General features: G+C 42.8%; 1 protein-coding gene across 6 annotated transcripts in view; it reads left to right on the forward strand.

The window, feature by feature from the left end:
- Window positions 1-19,956, forward strand: part of LOC139545814 (2-oxoglutarate dehydrogenase complex component E1) — a 115,638-nt gene that overhangs the window by 36,031 nt on the left and 59,651 nt on the right. For 3 of the 6 annotated variants that reach the window (XM_071354025.1, XM_071354026.1, XM_071354027.1), the window contains exons 6-8: window positions 12,216-12,263; window positions 15,683-15,798; window positions 15,935-16,089. In XM_071354025.1, the coding sequence (XP_071210126.1) occupies window positions 12,216-12,263; window positions 15,683-15,798; window positions 15,935-16,089 (319 nt within the window). The remainder of the gene's footprint in view (window positions 1-12,215; window positions 12,264-15,682; window positions 15,799-15,934; window positions 16,090-19,956) is intronic. The other 3 variants (XM_071354029.1, XM_071354028.1, XM_071354030.1) reach the window with 1 other exon arrangement.

The following is a 19,956-nucleotide window of genomic DNA, read 5'->3' on the forward strand; positions in this document are numbered from 1 at the left end:
AGTAACACAGATATGCCGCCTGAAACACCTAAGCTAGAGGGTCGGCGTAGCGGTGACACAATCTGGTGTGAGTGCGAATGCTGCCAGATAATGGCTAGAGAGTATGAGTGTGTGTTGTAGAGAGATGGTGGCGATACGGCACAAAATTCCAGTGGATGGTGGCTGTATTTCATCCAGTCATTCATCCTGTCAATCTGTCTGGATGGCGATATATTTTTGGGGACGTGTCACTAATCCTTATGAAGGACTTCCTGGCAGAAGAGGTTACTCGAACCAGTCAGCAGCCGATATGCCAGTTAAATAATTGGTGAAATATTGCCAAACAGCGCCGGTGATAAACATCGTTTCAGGATACTGATGTATATACAGTGTAAGTCGGAAGTTTACATACATACACTTAGGTTGGAGACATTAAAACTCGTTTTTCAACCACTCCACAAATGTCTTGTTAACAAACTATAGTTTTGGCAATCGGTTAGGACATCTACTTTGTGCATTACACAAGTAATTTTTCCAACAATTGTTTACAGACAGTGAATTATAAGTGAAATTAGCTATCACAATTCCAGTGGGTCAGAAGTTTACACACTAAATTGACTGCCTTTAAACAGCTTTAGAAGCTTCTGATGAGTCTATTGGAGGTTTACCTGTGGATGTCTTTCAAGGCCTACCTTCAAACGCAGTGCTGCTTTGCTTGACATCATGGGAAAATCAAAAGAAATCAGCCAAGACCTCCACAAGTCTGGTTCATCCTTGGGGGCAATTTCCAAACGCCTGAAGGTACCATGTTCATCTGTACAAACAATAGTACGCAAGTATAAACACATGGGACCACATAGCCGTCATACCGCTCAGGAAGGTTATGCGTTCTGTTTCCTAGAGATGAACGTACTTTGGTGCAAAAAGTGCAAATCAATCCCAGAACAACAGCAAAGGACCTTGTGATGATGTTGTAGGAAACTGGTACAAAAGTATCTAAATAGTAGATATAGTAAAACGAGTCCTATATCGACATAACCTGAAAGGCAGCTCAGCAAGGAAGAAGTCACTGCTCCAAAACTGCCATAAAAAAGACAGACTATGGTTTGCTGCACATGTTGACAAAGATCGTACTTTTTGGAGAAATGTCCTCTGGTCTGATGAAACAAAAATATAATTGTTTGGCCATAATGACGATCGTTGTGTTTGGAGGAAAAAGGGGGAGGCTTGCAAGCCGAAGAACACCATCCCAACAGTGAAGCACAGGGGTGGCAGCATCATGTTGTGGGGGTGCTTTGCTGCAGGAGGGACTGGTGCACTTCACAAAATAGATGGCGTCATGAGGAGGAGAAATTATGTGGATATATTGAAGCAACATCTAAAGACATCAGTCAGGAAGTTAAAGCTTGATTGCAAATCGGTCTTCCAAATGGACAATGCCACCAAGCATACTTCCAAAGATGTTGCAACATGGCTTAAGGACAACAAAGGCAAGGTATTGGAATGGCCATCACAAAGCCCTGACCTCAATCCTATAGAAAATGTGTGGGCAGAACTGAAAAAGCGTGTGCGTGCAAGGAGGCCTACAAACCTGACTCAGTTACACCAGCTCGGTCAAGAGGAATGGGCCAATATTCACCCAATTTATTGTGGAAGGCTACCCAAAACGTTTGACCCAAGTTAAGCAATTTAAAGGCAATGCTATCAAATACACTCAATTAGTATGTAAACTTCTGACCCACTGGGAATGTGATGAAAAATAAAAGCTGAAATAAATCATTCTTTCAACTATTATTCTGACATTTCACATTCTTAAAATAAAGTGGTGATTCTAACTGACCTAAGACAGGGAATTTTTACTAGGATTCATTGTCAGGAATTGTGAAAAACTGAGTTTAAATGTATCTGGCTAAGGTGTATGTAAACTTCCGACTTCAAGTGTATGTGTGTGTATGTGTGTGTGTGTGTATGTATGTATCCTATAACGATGTTTATCACCAGCTCTGTTTGGCGCGATGGAAACACATTTACCTTTTGATTAGACAACCGGAGTTTGAATCGCAGACAGCATCATGATTCATGAAATCTCATTCTAACCAATAATGGGGTGTGCTGTATTAGATATGTATACTACTCTCTTCACAGAACAGCACACACTGGCTCTAACCAGAATAGAAAGTGTGGGAGGCCCCGGTGCACAACTGAGCAAGAGGACAAGTACATTAGTGTCTAGTTTGAGAAACAACTGGCAGCTTCATTAAATAGTACCCTCAAAACACCAGTCTCAACGTCAATAGTGAAGATGTGACTTAGGGATGCTGGCCTTCTAGGCAGAGTTGTAAAGAAAAAGCCATATCTCAGACTGGCCAATAAAAAGAAGATTAAGATGGGCAAAAGAACAGACACTGGACAGAGGAAGATTGGAAAAAAGTGTTATGGACAGACTAAACTAAGTTTGAGGTGTTCGGATCAAAAAGAAGAACATTTTTGAGACGCAGAAGAAATGAAAAGATGCTGGAGTGCTTCACACCATCTGTCAAGCATGGTGGAGGCATTGTGATGGTCTGTGGGTGCTTTGGTGGTGGTAAAGGGAGATTTGTACAGGGTAAAAGGGATCTTGAAGGAAGGCTATCGCTCCATTTTGCAACGCCATGTCATACTCTGTGGACGGCACTTAATTGGAGCCAATTTCCTCCTACAACTGGACAATGACCGAAAGCACAGCTCCAAACTTTGCAATAACTATTTAGGGAAGAAGCAGTCAGCTGGTATTCTGTCTATAATGGAGTGGCCAGCACAGTCACCAGATCTCAACCCTATTGAGTTGTTTTCGGAGCAGCTTGACCGTATGGTACGCAAGTGCCCATCAAGCCAATCCAACTTGTGGGAGGTGCTTCAGGAAGCATGGGGTGAAATCTCTTCAGATTACCTCAACTGGAATGCCAAAGGTCTGCAAGGCTGCAATTGCTGCAAATGGAGGTTTCTTTGACGAAAGCAAAGTTTGAAGGACACTAATTATTTAAATAAAAAATGATTATAACCTTGTCAACGTCTTGACTATTTCGTATTTATTTTGCAACTAATTTCTGTATGTTTTCATGGAAAACAAGGACCTTTCTAAATGACCCCAAACTTTTGAACAGTAGTGTAGGTATGCACGTCAGCTTTGACGTTGGTTTTGCACATTGGCGTTAAACTAGACATCAGGCCGATGTTGGCATTTTTATCTAATATCGTCCGATTCCGATATCCTTACCGATAAATCGTGCATCCCTAGTTACAGGTACTATATAAATGTCCCATCACTCAGACAGTTAGTGAATACACAGCATCCAGCACAGCAATCAATCAATCAAATGTATTTTACAAAAGCCCTTTTTACATCAAAATAATAACCACAGTGGTTATAGAGGGTGCAACAGTTCAACACCTCAGGAGCAAATGGCAGTTGGCTTTTCATAGCTGAGCATTCATAGGTTGAGAGAGTCGAAACGGCAGGACCGGGACAAGGTAGCACATCCTTCTCCATTTTCAGAACACCAGCCCGCTCCCCCAAAGTGATCGATAGTATATCTTGGTTCGCACTGTGATGATTGTGATTCTGAGCTCTCAGGTTCATACAGCAAGTTATGCTCTTCACTGATCTCACTCTCCGTCAGCTCCATCTGTGGCGTTTAGGGGCACGACTCGGTTGTACACGGATGGTTGTGAGCTTAATCTAGCTGGTCCTCGAGCTCTTTAGGGATGGTCTCGGTCGACCTCTCCTCCACCGCAGCACAGGAACACTGTCACCCAGGGGTCAGTTTGGCATGCTGTACTAACCGTTCTTTCCTGTTGGTAGAAACAATTAAGGCATCTATTAGGCTATATTTATATTCAAGAATCCCTGCATATACTTGAAATAAACAATAGACTTAGGAATAACATGGATTTGCCTCCTTTTCAGGGATGAAGATGTCATCCTGAAAACAAACAAACCTTTTGTTAAGACAACTGAACCCAAATATATCAGTTGGTATTCACAAGCTACCTGTATTCTATGATTTGTCAACACGCACAGCAAATAAAGGGATTTTTTTTTAGCAAACTAGCTTTGTCAACTTCAGTCTAGCTAAATGAGGTGGAGCTAACAAAACATTACAAAAACAAATCTGTCAACAAAATGTATTCCAGTAACGTTACTTGACAATCTGAGGTGGAAGCTAGCTACAGTAACTACCTAATAATGGGTTCACGGAGAAACTGTTGCAGTTGAGTTGCTTGCTAACGTTATTTGCTGGGGGGGGGGGGGGGGGGTGTTACACAAAACACTTCAGACGCAATTAGCTGGTTACCTTCAACTAGAGTTGCAACAAAGTTGTCCAGTTTCTAATGACCGGTTAACGTTACCTTAGGCTCCATTGCATTGACTCGCGTCACCTCCTCCGTTCAGTCTTATTTGCTTGTCTCCGAAGTAAGCGATGATGGTCGGTCGGTAACCCCTACACCATAACCCTCAATGTAAAATGGAGGTGCAAGCAGAGGGCTTCAACGTAGGCCTATGACTCCTTTCCATTCGGAAACTCCCAGTTGCCGAATCGAAAGTGCCCTTCATCGCGAAGTGCTGTCTGCAGATCCTGCTAGCTTGTGCTGACATGTTCTTCCTCTCAGGACATGGAGCCACTTCGAAAGTTGTGGGTCCTTGGGCAGTCGAACAGCCTGGCGCTATACAGTTCATGTTTGAATTACTACTTGTTGCCATCTTCGTTGTCTGCACTTAACCTCACTCTTTGATTCACTATACACGTGAAAACTCAATACCACAGATAATTTGATTCCTGCTAGTGACGCACTGGCGTTGGTCATTACTATGGCAATTTAAAATGGTGCTGACCATAGCTCAAATAAACCTTGTTTTTATGTTAAATGCACGTCTTCATGTTTAGTAATAGTGGATTGAATACATCTCTTTGCTTAGATTTACTTGCTGAGGTGTTTCCATTACTCTTTAAGACAATAAGCTCCTCTATATGTCAGTGTACTTTTCACATTTTAGTGCAGTGTGTTTCTCAGTCCTGCTCCTGCCATAGTCCTCCTATAGTGCTTTCCTGTCGTTGCTCCAGCTGAGTAGACACTGGGTGTGGAGTAGTCAATAGGTTTATTTAAATCTATCCACAGTGCCTTCAGAAAGTATTCATACACCTTAACTTATTCCACATTTTGTTGTAGCCTGAATTCATGGATTAAATATATTTTTTTTACCCGCCTACACACAATACCCAATAATGACAACGTGAAAACATGTTTTTAGAAATGTTTGCAAATGTATTGAAAATGAAATACAAAAATATCAAATTTACATAAAGTAGAATGCACTTTATAAACAACTAGTGATGTGGGAAGAAATCGTTGCAGTTACATATCGTGATATTTCTTTTGACGATGTATAGTTTTGAGAATATCACAATATTTTTGCGCTTGTTGGCAGTACCTGCACCCAAACTCCAGTATTTCTACTTCATAGCTTGTTCTCCGTCTCTCAGAACTTATTGCCATGACCGATCAAATTTTTTAAAATTTAATTTACATAAATATTCACACCTCTGAGTCAATACGTTGAAATCACCTGGCAGGGATTACAGCTGTGAGTTTTTCTGGGTAAGTCTAAGAGCTTTGTACAATATTTCCACCATTTTTTTATTCTTCAAGCTCTGTGAAGTTGGTTGTTGATCATTGCAACACAGCCCTTTTCAAGACGATTTAAGTGAAAACTGTAACTAGGCCTCTGTAGCTAAGCCACTCGGGAACATTCAATTTCGTCTTGGTAAGCAACTCTAGTGTATATTTGGTCTTGTGTTTTAGGTTATTGTCCTGCTGAAAGATGGATTTGTCTCCCAGTGTCTGTTGGAAAGCAGACTGAATCAAATGTATTTATATAGCCCTTCTTAGATCAGCTGATATCTCAAAGTGCTGTACAGAAACCCAGCCAAAAACCCCAAACAGCAAGCAATGCAGGTGTAGAAGCACGGTGGCTAGGAAAAACTCCCTAGAAAGGCCAAAACCTAGGAAGAAACCTAGAGAGGAACCAGGCTATGAGGGGTGGCCAGTCCTCTTCTGGCTGTGCCGGGTGGAGATTATAACAGAACATGGCCAAGATGTTCAAATGTTCATAAATGACCAGCATGGTCAAATAATAATAATCACAGTAGTTGTCGAGGGTGCAGCACCTCAGGAGTAAATGTCAGTTGGCTTTTCATAGCCGATCATTAAGAGCATCTCTACCGCTCCTGCTGTCTCTAGAGAGTTGAAAACAGCAGGTCTGGGACAAGTAGCACGTCCGGTGAACAGGTCAGGGTTCCATAGCCGCAGGCAGAACAGTTGAATCTGGAGCAGCAGCACGGCCAGGTGGACTGGGGACAGCAAGGAGTCATCAGGCCAGGTAGTCCTGAGGCATGGTCCTAGGGCTCAGGTCCCCTGAGAGAGAGAAAGAAAGAAAGAAAGAAAGAAAGAAAGAGAGAGAGCATACCTAAAGGTACACAGGACACCGGATAAGACATGAGAAATACTCCAGATATAACAGACTGACCCAACCCCCCCGACACATTAACTACTGCAGCATAAATACTGGAGGCTGAGACAGGCGGGGTCGGGAGACACTGTGGCCCCATCCGACAATACCCCCGGACAGGGCCAAACAGGCAGGATATAACCCCACCCACTTTGCCAAAGCACAGCCCCCACACCACTAGAGGGATACCTTCAACCACCAACTTACCATCCTGAGACAAGGCCGAGAGTAGCCCACAAAGATCTCCCCCACGGCACAACCCAAGGGGGGGCGCCAACCCAGACAGGAAGACCACGTCAGTGACTCAACCCACTCAAGTGACGCACCCCTCCTTGGGACGGCATGGAAGAGCACCAGTGACTCAGCCCCTCTAATAGGGTTCGAGGCAGAGAATCCCAGTGGAGAGAGGGAAACCGGCCAGGCAGAGGGTGGTTCGTTGCTCCAGTGCCGTTTCGTTCACCTTCACACTCCTAGGCCAGACTACACTCAATCATAGGACCTACTGAAGAGATGAGTCTTCAATAAAGACTTAAAGGTTGAGACCGAGTCTACGTCTCTCACATGGGTAGGCAGACCATTCCATAAAAATGGAGCTCTATAGGAGAAGGCACTGCCTCCAGCTGTTTGCTTAGAAATTATAGGGACAATTAGGAGGCCTGCGTCTTGTGACCGTAGCGTACGTGTAGGTATGTACGACAGGACCAAATCGGAAAGATAGGTAGGAGCAAGCCCATGTAATGCTTTGTAGGTTAGCAGTAGAACATTGAAATCAGCCCTTGCCTTAATAACAGGAAGCCAGTGTAGGGAGGCTAGCACTGGAGTAATATGATAAATTTTTTTGTTCTAGTCAGGATTCTAGCAGCCATATTTAGCACTAACTGAAGTTTATTTAGTGCTTTATCCGGGTAGCCGGAAAGTAGAGCATTGCAGTAGTCTAACCTAGAAGTACCAAAAGCATGGATTAATTTTTCTGCATAATTTTTTGACAGAAAACTTCAGATTTTTGCAATGTTACGTAGATGGAAAAAAGCTATCGTTGAAACAGTCTTGATATGTTCGTCAAAAGAGAGATCAGGGTCCAGAGTAACGCCGAGGTGAACCATGATAATGCATTTTCCAGCCACCACCATGCTTGTAAATATAAAGAGGTGTACTCTGTGATGTGTTGTTGGACTTACCTCAAATAGTGCCTTATTGCAAACAAGATGCATGTTTTGGATTATTTTTTATTCAGGACAGGCTTCCTCCTTTTCACTCTGTCATTTAGGTTAGTATTGTGGAGTAATTACAATGTTGTTGATCCATCCTCAGTTTTCTCCTATCACATCCATTAAACTTTAACTGTTTTAACTGTTTAGTCACCATTGGCCTTGTGGTGAAATCCCTGAGTGGTTTTCTTTCTCTCTGGCAACTGACGTAGGAAAGACGCCTGTATTTTTGTATTGACTGGGTGTATTGACACACCATCCAAAATTTAATTAACTTGACCATGCTCAAAGGGATATTCAATGTATTTTCTTTAATGCATATACCAATAGGTATAATGCATATACCAAGGCATTGGAAAAACTCCTTGGTCTTTGTGGTTGAATCATGCGTTTGAAATTCAGTGCTCGACTGAGAGACCTTACAGATAATTGTATGTGTGGGGTACAGAGATGAGGTAGTCATTCAAAAAAGTATTTTTAACGCTATTATTGCACATAGTGAGTCCATCTAGTAATGGCGAGGATTACTGCCGTTTTATTGGCTCTTAACCAACCGTGCTATTATTATTATTATTTTGTTGCATTGTTTAACTTATTTTGTACATAATGTTGGACATCAGAACAGTTATTACTCCCCTTGAATTGGATGAAGAATTTTTCTCTAATGAGTCGGACGAGAGCGATTTACTCCTGACACCCGAACAGGCCCTCATCCCCGTCATTTCCAGGAGAAAGAGACGGAAGAGGTATCGCGGCAGGAGATCGGGGTGCCTTGTGAGGATCCGCCGACGAGTGGCTAATCTGCCTTTGCCATCGGTCCTATTGGCCAATGTACAATCGCTGGATATTAAATTGGATGAACTAAAAGCACGTGTATCTTACCAACGAGACATTTAAAACTGTAATATCTTATGTTTCACTGAGTAGTGGCTGAACAACGGCATTAATAACACAGCTGGCGGGTTATACACTGTATCGACAGGATAGAACAGCAGCCTCTGGTAAGACACGGGGTGGCGGTCTATGTATATTTGTAAACAACAGCTGGTGCACAATATCTAAGGAAGTCTCGAGGTTTTGCTCGCATGAGGTAGTGTGGTCTACAGCTTATCATGAGATACTCTATCTACCTAGAGAGTTTTCATCTCTATTTTTCGTAGCTGTCTACATACCACCACAGACCGATGCTGGCACTAAGACCGCACTCAATGAGCTGTATACCGCCATAGGCAAACTGGAAAACGCTCATCGAGGTGGCGCTCCTAGTGGCCGGGGACTTTAATGCAGGGCAAGATCTACCAGCATGTTAAATGTGCAACCAGAGTGAAAAAAAACTCTAGACCACCTTTACTCCACACACTGAGACGTGTACAAAGCTCGCCCTCCATCTGTCCTCCTGATTCCTGCTTACAAGCAATAATTAAAGCAGGAAGTGACTCGGTCAATAAAAAAGTGGTCAGATGAAGTAGATGCTAAGCTACAGGACTGTTTTGCTAGCACAGACTGGAATATGTTCCGGGATTCTTCCGATGGCATTGAGGAGTACACCACAACAGTCACTGGCTTTATCAATAAGTGTATCAATGACGTCATCCCCACAGTGACCGTACGTACATACCCTAACCAGAAGCCATGGATTACAGGCAACATCCGCACTGAGCTTAAGGGTAGAGCTGCCACTTTCAAGGAGCGGGACTCTAACCCGGAAGCTTATAAGAAATCCCGCTATGCCATCCGACGAACCATCAAACAGGCAAAATGTCAATACAGGACTAAGATCGAATCGTACTACACCGGCTCCGACGCTCGTCGGATGTGGCAGGGCTTGAAAACTATTAGACTACTCAGGGAAGCACAGTCGAGAGCTGCCCAGAGACACGAGCCTACCAGACGAGCTAAATTACTTCTATGTTCGCTTCGAGGCAAGTAACACTGAAACATGCATGAGAGCATCAGCTGTTCTGGTCGACTGTGTGATCATGCTCTCCGCAGCCAAGACCTTTAAACAGGTCAACATTCACAAGGCCGCTGGGCCAGGCGGATTACCAGGATGTGTACTCTGAGCATGCGCTGACCAACTGGCAAGTGTCTTCTGATATTTTCAACCAGTCCCTGACTGAGTCTGTAATACCAAAATGTTTCAAGCAGACCACCATAGTCCCTGTGCCCAAGAACACTAAGGTAACCTGCCTAAATGACTACCAACCCGTAGCACTCATGTTTGTAGCCATGAAGTGCTTTGAAAGGCTGGTCATGGCTCACATCAACACTATTATCCCAGAAACCCTAGACCAACTTCAATTTGCATACCGCCCCAACAGATCCGCAGATGATGCAATATCTGTTGCACTCCACACTGCCCTTTCACACCTGGGCAAAGGGAACACCTATGTGAGAATGCTAGTCATTGACTACAGCTCAGCGTTCAACACCGTAGTGCCCTCAAAGCTCATCACTAAGCTAAGGACCATGGGACTAAACACCTCCCTCTGCAACTGGATCATGGACTTCTTGATGGGCTGCCCCCAGCTGGGAAGGGTAGGTAACAACACATCCGCCACACTGATCCTCGACACGGGGGCCCCTCAGGGGTGCGTGCTCTGCCCTTCCTGTACTCCCTGTTCACTCATGACTGCACGGTCAGGCACAACTCCAACACCATCATTAAGTTTTTTTATTTTTTATTTTAATTTAATTTCTTAATAAATTTGATCCCCTTTTCTCCCCAATTTTCGTGATATCCAATCGCTAGTAATTACTATCTTGTCTCATCGCTACAACTCTCATACGGGCTCGGGAGAGACGAAGGTCGAAAGCCACGCGTCCTCCGAAGCACAACCCAACCAAGCCGCACTGCTTCTTAACACAGCGCGCCTCCAACCCGGAAGCCAGCCGCACCAATGTGTCGGAGGAAACACCGTGCACCTGGCCCCCTTGGTTAGCGCGCACTGCGCTCGGCCCGCCACAGGAGTCGCTGGAGCGCGATGAGACAAGGATATCCCTACCGGCCAAACCCTCTCTAACCCAGACGACGCTATGCCAATTGTGCGTCGCCCCACGGACCTCCCGGGTGCGGCCGGCTGCGACAGAGCCTGGGCGCGAACCCAGAGACTCTGGTGGCGCAGCTAGCACTGCGATGCAGTGCCCTAGACCACTGCGCCACCCGGGAGGCCCCACCATCATTAAGTTTGCCGATGACGCAATAATGTTAGGCCTGATCACATACAACGACGAGACCGTGTGGTGCATGGACAACAACCTCTCCCTCAACGTGATCAAGACAAAGGGGATGAGTGTGGACTACAGGAAAAGGAGGACCGAGCACGCCCTCATTCTCATCGACAGTAGTGAAGCAGGTTGAGAGCTTCAAATTCCTTGGCATCCACATTACCAACAGAGATTCCTGACGGTTTGCATCACTGCCTGGTATTGCAACTGCTTGGCCTCCGACCGCAAGGCACTACAGATGGTAGAGCGTACGGCCCAGTACATCACTGTGGCCAAGCTTCCTGCCATCCAGGACCTGTATACCAGGCGGTGTAAGAGGAAGGCCCTAAAAATTGTAAAAGACTCCAGCCACCCTAGTCATAGACTGTTATCTCTGCTACCGCGCGGCACCAGAGTACCAAGTCTAGGTCCAAGAGGTTTCTAAACAGCTTCACCCCCAAGCCATAAGACTCCTGAACATCTAATCAATTGGCTACCCAGATTACCCCTTTACTCTGCTGCTACTCTGTTATTATCTATGCATAGTCACTTTAATAACTCTACCTACATCTACATATTACCTCGACTAACCAGTGCCCCCGCACATTGACTCTGTACCGGTACCCTCTGTATATAGTCTTGCTGTTGTTATTTTACCGCTGCTCTTTAGTTGTTTGTTATTCGTATCTCTTACATTCAAAAAAAAAATTTTTACACTGCATTGATGGTTTAGGGCTTGTAAGTAAACATTTCACTGTAAGGTTCGGCGAGTGTGACAAATAACATGTGATTTGATTTTGATTTGATTAAACTAATGTGACTTGTTAAGCAAATTTTGACTCCTGAACTTATTTAGGCTTGCCATAACAAAGGGCTTGAATACTTATTGACTGAAGATGAAATTTCAGCTTTTCATTTTTAAACAATTCGTAAAAACTTTTTAATAAATTCTATTTTGACATTATGGGGCATTGTGTGTAGGCCAGTGACACAAAATCTAAATGTAATACATTTTAAATTCAAGCTGTAACACAACAAAATGTGGAAAAAGTAAAGGGCTGTGAATACTTTCTGAAGGCACTGTACATAAGTGTTAAAGTTGTAGTTGTTGTTTGCTTACTGGTGGATGTGTGATGTGTGATGCCTAGTAATATTTCTCTCAAACTGTGGCGAGTTTTGTTTAAATTGTCGGTAGGAATATTTCACTGAAAGTCCCAGTTGGATCTCTTGTAAAACCAACTTAAGTGTGTTTATCTGCTTCCACTTTGTTTCAGAATCTGACTGCGTGTCACATTTTAGAGCTGACAAACATTGGGAGAGTGGTAATAATCAACTAATTTGTCATAACACGCACCCAAATGCTCTCGTAGTTAGTTGCCTTATGCTAGGTTTTTGAAAATGTGCACAAGTTTTTGCACTTCACTGCTTGCACTACGACATACTGTAGAATAGCAGGATCTTGCCTTTGGATAACTGCGATTAAGAAATCATCACCGACCCTCGTTGTACCCTGATGATGCTTTTGCACAGCTGCTTTTGCACAGCTTTGGCCCAGTGTAATGCTAGAAGACTGCTGCTATGGAACCGCCATGGGTCACACTGTCTCTCACACCATATAAAGATGACGTGTGCTGTCTCGCTCGCGATGGTAATGACCTGGGCATTGGTGAGCCATGTCTTGTCTCCACTTTGCGGTGGAGAATGTGTATTCCTTGCTGTGTGCTGCTGCTGTCTGTCTGGCGTTAAGGAGCAGCCATGTTTGTTGCTGCCTTGTGAGCTGACAGTTTTGTTGTTGGAAGTGAACTTGCAGTCAGTGTGCAGAGTCTGCCAGAAGCTGCTCTCCCTGTCCTTGGAGAAGCTTCACTACTGCAGGTCAGCTCTTCGGTCAGGTCAGCTAAATGCTGTTTGTTTCTGATGCCACAGTGTTATAGGATACCCATAGTTTGTCCTGCTTCCTGTCCAGTCGTTTGAAGCTTTTGTTCTGTCCCAGAGCTTATTCTTCTTTGCTTGGATACTCTTCAGTATTGCTCAAGTCCTTAACACACCCTTTCAGTCAGTCATGCACAAACCCACACACACATTCTTTTACATTTTGATCTGTCTTTCTTTGATCTATATAATATAATCCCTATAACTGCCAATTTGTTGTAGCTAGAACTATTACAGTTGTTAAATGAATTTCCTATATCACCAATGCTCGCATTCATTTTTTTTGGTTTATGCATTGACTAGCCAAGGTCATAGTTGTTATTTTTTGCAATTACAATGTTGTTGCCCTTCTCTTCTTTTCCTGAGGCAATCAAAGAAACAGAGATGATTATTCTTATCTTAGATTGCCCTGACTTCTAGTTCATTACCTTTCTTTTGGCACTTGCATTTTAAGAGTTACCTCTACCATAAAACAACAAGCAATTTATTTAGTTATCCTCCTGGACCATAGATGCCACACTACAAATTTGGGTAATGAAATCTGATTATTTCTTAATTGCCTCAAAATATCTCTTTAAATTCGCTTTCATCTCCTGGAAAATCTAGTCCCCATAAAGATATGGTGGAAATCTACACTTAACTTTAAGCACGCATTGATCTGTGTGGATAGTTAGGTGTGTTTTCCCCCCCTACACTTGCTCTGTTGGGTAGAGTTTTAACAATTTCATGTTTCCCCTACCAGCTATTGTTTGTCTAACAAAAGATTTTCGATGTGTCTGTACATTTTGTAGGAAAGGTGCTTATCCGGAGTAGGCTGTCTTTGAAAAACAAAATCTAATGTATCTGTGTTTCCTCTGGAAAATGTGTTAGCTGTGGGGGAAAAGTTAGCGGGGGTGGGGGGGGTTAAAATATATATATAATAATAATATAATATAAGTACTGAAAAGCTTGGTTCTGGTGACTTTTTAAACAGAAAAAACTAAATATAATTTCCACCCCAAGAAATGAGCTCAATAACGTATTGGTCAAATTATTATAGTACATTCAAATCTTCTTACTCGTTTCATTGCAGAGAAGTCCCTCTCTCAATTAACGGAAGACACTGGTAAAGTCAGTGCGATTGCTGCCAGCTGTCTAAGGCAGGGGTAGACTGCCCCCACTCATCAAACTGTGAGGCCAGCTTTGTCATTGGTGTCAGCTGGTCCAAGCTCTGAAATACATGAAAAACCAAAAAATATACAACATTAAAGAAGAGTTACCTGACACTCTTGTCCCTGTTTCCCCTTTCTCTTTCGCTGCTGTGGCTGGAAATATTACAATGAACTCATCTGAGAAAACAATTATCTAATCGAAGACCGATAAATGTAGCTATCTTGCTTGCACTTGATACAGTTCCAAACAAACTAGCTAGCTAACTTGCTTAACTAGTAACCATGTTTCTATCATCAACATACTTGTGGAATTCAGATAGCTAATTGCCGTTACAATTGTGGCAGCAATATTATAGATCTAAATTATGTTAGTAGAGTTTTTAGGTTATACCTAGCTTATGTAGTTAAGTAGTAGGCTAGCTAATGTTAGTCAAACAAGCTAATGTACCTTGCAGTTTCTCACACAAGAGCACTCTGAGGTGATTCAAGTTAATTGTGTTTCGCGCTGCAGAGCTTCTGTATTGCGCACTGGTCACTCATGCACTGTTCCCTGGCATTCCATTTCTCGCACAGGTGCATTCTAACGTGATTCAAGTGAATTGTGTTTTGTGCCAGAGCACCTGTATTGAGCACTGGTCACTGGCGCGCTGTGTTGAGTTGCAGGCTGCCTGCCACAGCTCACAGAGCTAAATAACCTTAAGAACTGTGTTGAACCCAGACAGATCTATTTACCAAGAAAAGCAACTTTATTGAAACTATGTTCGGTAGAAATGGATGTTTCCTTTGATGTAGAGGCAATGATTATGCCGTGGCGCAGCGCCACACTTAAATGAACGCAGAGGAAACACTGCTGTATCTGTTGACCTAAAACTGGTGTAGCCTTCCCTTACTTCATAGACATGCTCCACCAATCTGGGTATTCTAGATGCTATTACCTTCTCCATACCCTCTCTAATAGAGAAGCACTGAAACCATAGAGACACATGGGCTCATATTTGCATCACAGGAAACAGCATTTTGAAATTAACTTTGCAAATGTTCATCACAGTTACCATTATTTTCAAAGTAGATATAGTCCCCAAGAAATGAGTTGACTGGATCTTAAGGTGTATAAGAACATATGAAAAATTATAATTTTGGGTGCAGCTCAGGTCATAAGCGTTCTGCTAGACCCTGTAAAACCAGGCATATTTTTTTTTTACCCCACAAGTATACCTCATTCAATGGCTTGTGCTTGTTTTGTAACCACTCAACCACGCTTTGTTTCACCCCTTCATTCACTTTCCATTCATTCATGTTGCATGCCTCCACCTCTGTCATATTCGTTTGCCTGTGATGCTGCACAACCTTTTGATTTTGCTGCATTAACTCAATGTTGCCATTATGGTGCCATCAACCATATGGCATATTCCTGTGTTTTAATCCATCCATTGCCCTCTTTTTTTCCGGCCTAAATCCTAATAACTAATCTCTGGTTGTTTTTCTGTTTTGTTTTTCGATGGTGGATGTCTTTGTGGCCTACATTCTTTCCCTCTGTGTTTCTGGTCTCTGGGTGTTTTCTCCTCTGGCCTGACTGTCTCCACATATGCCCTCCTCCTCAACCCCCTCCCTCCTGCTCCTCTGCCCTTCTGGACGGTCTGCTGCCCCTGGATGCTGGACAGGCTTCTATGGACTGGATGAGTCGGACTTGGACAAAGTGTTCCGTCTGCCTACCACCACCTTCATCGGGGGCACTGAGACAGTCTTGCCCCTGAGGGAGATCATCCGCCGCCTGGAGGTATTCAAACTAAACCACACACGTCTGTCAAAGAAGTTGGGTTCCTGTCAACCGTTTTGTCTTGAATGGGTGAATGGTGTACAATACAGGCTTATTAGCCTTGTAAAGTGACAAGACACATTGTCCCATATTTCAGATGGCCTACTGCCAGCACATTGGGGTGGAGTTCATGTTCATCAATGACTTGGACCAGTGCCAGTGGATCAGGGAGAAGTTTGAGAAGCCCGGCGTCATGCAGTTCACCCTGGAGGAGAAGAGGACCCTGTTGGCCCGCATGGTTCGCTCCACCAGGTCAGAGCGACGCTCTACAACACTTCACTCACCCCCACCTACGCAAACATCTTAGTCAGCCAATCAATCAATCAGATGTATTTATAAAGCCCTTTTCACATCAACAGTTGTCCTTAAGTGATTTGACTCACCACCTGAATTTGGTCTTATGTAGCAAAATTAGATTTTTTTAATTTTTTTTACATTGGCTAAAAGTAGAGACTACAAAATGGTATATCATACACAGCATTTTTGAGGAACAATGGGAAACTAAAACACTTGTAAAAAATGGCCTTTGAATGTTTTGGTACCTGCTGGAGAGCTCTCCTTTGTCTACACCCATTCAGCATTGTTCACACCCTCTTAAACCAGCCCCACCCATCTCATTAAGGATTCACATGTGAGGTCATGTGCTAAACAGTGAGTAGTGTAGTAAAGTTTAAGACTAAAAGTGGTAGTAGCCTACAATAAGGAAAAATTCCAAGTTAACAAAGTGTCCAGATAAAAAATATTTTAGAAATATTAGATGACGCTTACCCTTACACACTTGCTTACCCTTAAATTGATGGATCATGTGAAAGAAATGCTGTAACCCCCAGCCACATCCAGTGGTGGAAAAAGTACAACATTTTCATATTTGATTATTATTATTTTTTATTTTTTTTTGACTGATAGCCAGGGGCACACTCCAACACTCAGAGAATTTACAAACGAAGCATTTGTGTTTAGTGAGTCTGCCAGATCATATGCAGTAGGGATGTTCTCTTGATAAGTGTCAATTTGACAATTTGACAACTCAAAGAATATCAGAATATCGATTTTACAACAGTCGCTAATTAATCAGTTTCCTCTTCAATCTCATTCGGAACTTCGCATAATCCGGGAATCTGCACGGATCCAGGTCCCACCAATGAGTTCGTACCACACCAATCTTAGTTGATTATTTATTTACTAGGAAGCTAAAATGATGATAACAGATACACATACACAAAACACACTCTTGGCTATTGATTAGAGCTTAGTATAACGTGCCAACACACTATGGCGCGTGTTACCCAAAATGGGGATTTAAAAGAGAGAGAAAAAGAGAAAGTACACGACAGAAATATACATTTGGGTGCATTTGTCAGCAATGCTTATCTTAACCCTAGCCTTGCCCCGAACTGCCGTTCTTATGGGTCAGAATATAATGATGTAATTACGTGTTGGAGGTCTGAGGGGAAGCTCCGCGTGGGTGGTTTAGGCTTCTCAATGACGCACTTCTCCGGCGCAACTCTCTGGTTGTCCTCACGATGTCAGTGTCCTTCTGAGGACAGACAGCTCTGTAGCTCAGAGGTCACAGCGTAGGAATGAAACAGTGTAGATACCACGATTCGATGGATCCGTAGCATGGGTAAAAAAACAAATATTTATTTTTCTTCAGTCTTGTGTTGCGTTTTGGGTTCGACATTTTAGACCTTGGCTGCAGCTTGGGTCACTTAGTCTCCTATGTTAATTCTTAACTCACATGTCTTATACCCTCAGGTCAGAAGTGGGCGTAACCACCTTTAGGGCAATTCTCTGGGCGTACCAAGTTAACCTATCTTGGGTAGGGGGCAGTATTTTCACGTCCGGATCAAAAGCGTGCCCAGAGTAAACTGCCTGTTACTCAGGCCCAGATGCTAGGATATGCATAATATTAGTATATTTGGATAGAAAACACTCTGAAGTTTCTAAAACTGTTTGAATGATGTCTGTGAGTATAACATAACTCATATGGCAGGCAAAAACCTGAGAAGAAATCCAACCAGGAAGTTGGACATCTGAGGTTTGTAGTTTTTCAACTCTTTGCTTATCCAAGGTACAGTGGGAATGGGGTCATATTGCACTTCCTAAGACTTCCACTAGATGTCAACAGTCTTTAGAACCTTGTTTGAGGCTTCTACTGTGAAGTGGGGGCGAATGAGAGGGGAATGAGTCAGAGGTCTGCCAGAGAGCCACGAGCTGACCAGGCGCGTTCGTGAGAGAGTTAGCTTGCGTTCCATTGCATTTCTGAAGACAAAGGAATTCTCGGGTTGGAACATTATTGAAGATTTACGTTAAAAACATCCTAAAGATTGATTTTATACATCGTTTGACATGTTTCTACAGACTGTAACGGAACTTGACTTTTCGTCTGCACCTAGTGATCGCGCGTCATGAATTTTGATTACTGGGCTAACAAAAAGGAGGTATTTGGACATAAATGATGGACTTTATCGAACAAAACAAACATTTATTGTTGAACTGGGATTCCTGGGAGTGCATTCTGATGAAGATCATCAAACGTAAGTGAATATGTATAATGCTATTCTGACATCTGTTGACTACACAACATGGCGGATATCTCTTTGGGTTGTGTTGGTCTCTGAGCGCTGTACTCAGATTATTGCATGGTGTGCTTTTTCCATAAAGTTTTTTTGAAATCTGACACAGCGGTTGCATTTCTGTAAATTGATGTGGCTCTCAGCAAAATCACCGGATGTTTTGGAACTACTGAACGTAACGCGCCAATGTAAACTCAGATTTTTGGATATAAATATGAACTTTACCGAACAAAACATACATGTATTGTGTAACATGAAGTCCTATGAGTGTCATCTGATGAATTTCATCAAAGGTTAGTGATTCATTTTATCTCTATTTCTGCTTTTTGTGACTCTTTGGCTGGAAAAATGGCTGTGTTTTTCTGTGACTTGGCTCTGACCTAACATAATCGTTTGGTGTGCTTTCATCGTAAAGACTTTTTGAAATCGGACACTGTGGCTGGATTTACAACAAGTGTATCTTTAAAATGGTGTAAAATACTTGTATGTTTGAGGAATTTTAATTATGGGATTTCTGTTGTTTTGAATTTGGCGCCCTGCAGTTTCACTGGCTGTTGACGAGGTGAGACGCTACCGTCCCACATACCCTAGAGAGGTTAAGAGGCAAGGTATAGATTTTATTCAAATCGTGTTTTAAACAACTAACTTCACATTTCATCTTTACCAAAACATTCTCTTTGATTTGGACATTTTCCACACATCGTACAATGTATAGACATCAAGCATATACTGGGAAAACTCTTAAAGTTACAATGTTTTTGTAATAACGTCATCTATTAACCTTTAATAACTAAACAAAAATTACATACATTTTCATATTCCATCTATCGTCATGACCACCATTGTGGCTGACGGAAACCATTGTTCCAAAGTCCCTTTATTGCATGTTTAATGTTCTGAGGCTGGTTCTCCATAGTGAGAGGACAAAGGAATTTTGTCTGTGGCCTAAGATTTACCATGGGCGTGAGGGGTCATAAAACCCCCACATCTTCAGACCCCTAGATCTCTCCTCCTCTGTTGGGGGTAAGAGATAATCTGTAGGGTTGTGGTCTCCTGTAACCTGACCTGATCAGGACAGTCATGACAGCAGTAATCATGAGCCTATAAACCAGAGTTACACTGTTAGCACTGAAGCGGTGTGCAATAGTAGGAACACCACTTTATGCAGCTCACTCTGCACTATCAGCTCCAATGTAAATAACATGAGTAAGTCTACCTCTGAAAAGCTTCCCAGTAAAGCATTAAAAACAATCAAGCAACCCAGAAAAGTGCTAAAAATACCCCATATTAACATATGTAGCCTAAGAAACAAGGTCCATGAAGTAAATCACTTGCTGGTAACAGATGACATTCATATTCTATCTCTGAAACTCACTTAGAGATACCTTTGATACAGTGGTAGCAATGCATGGTTATAACATCTATCGAAAATACAGAAATGCCAACGGGGCGGTGTTGCTGTCTATATTCAGAACCACATTCCTGTGAAGCTTAGAGACGATCTAATGTTAAATACTGTTGAAGTAATGTGGCTACAGGTTCA

This window comes from Salvelinus alpinus, chromosome 19, assembly GCF_045679555.1.
Source record: "Salvelinus alpinus chromosome 19, SLU_Salpinus.1, whole genome shotgun sequence".
Classification (NCBI taxonomy): domain Eukaryota; kingdom Metazoa; phylum Chordata; class Actinopteri; order Salmoniformes; family Salmonidae; genus Salvelinus; species Salvelinus alpinus.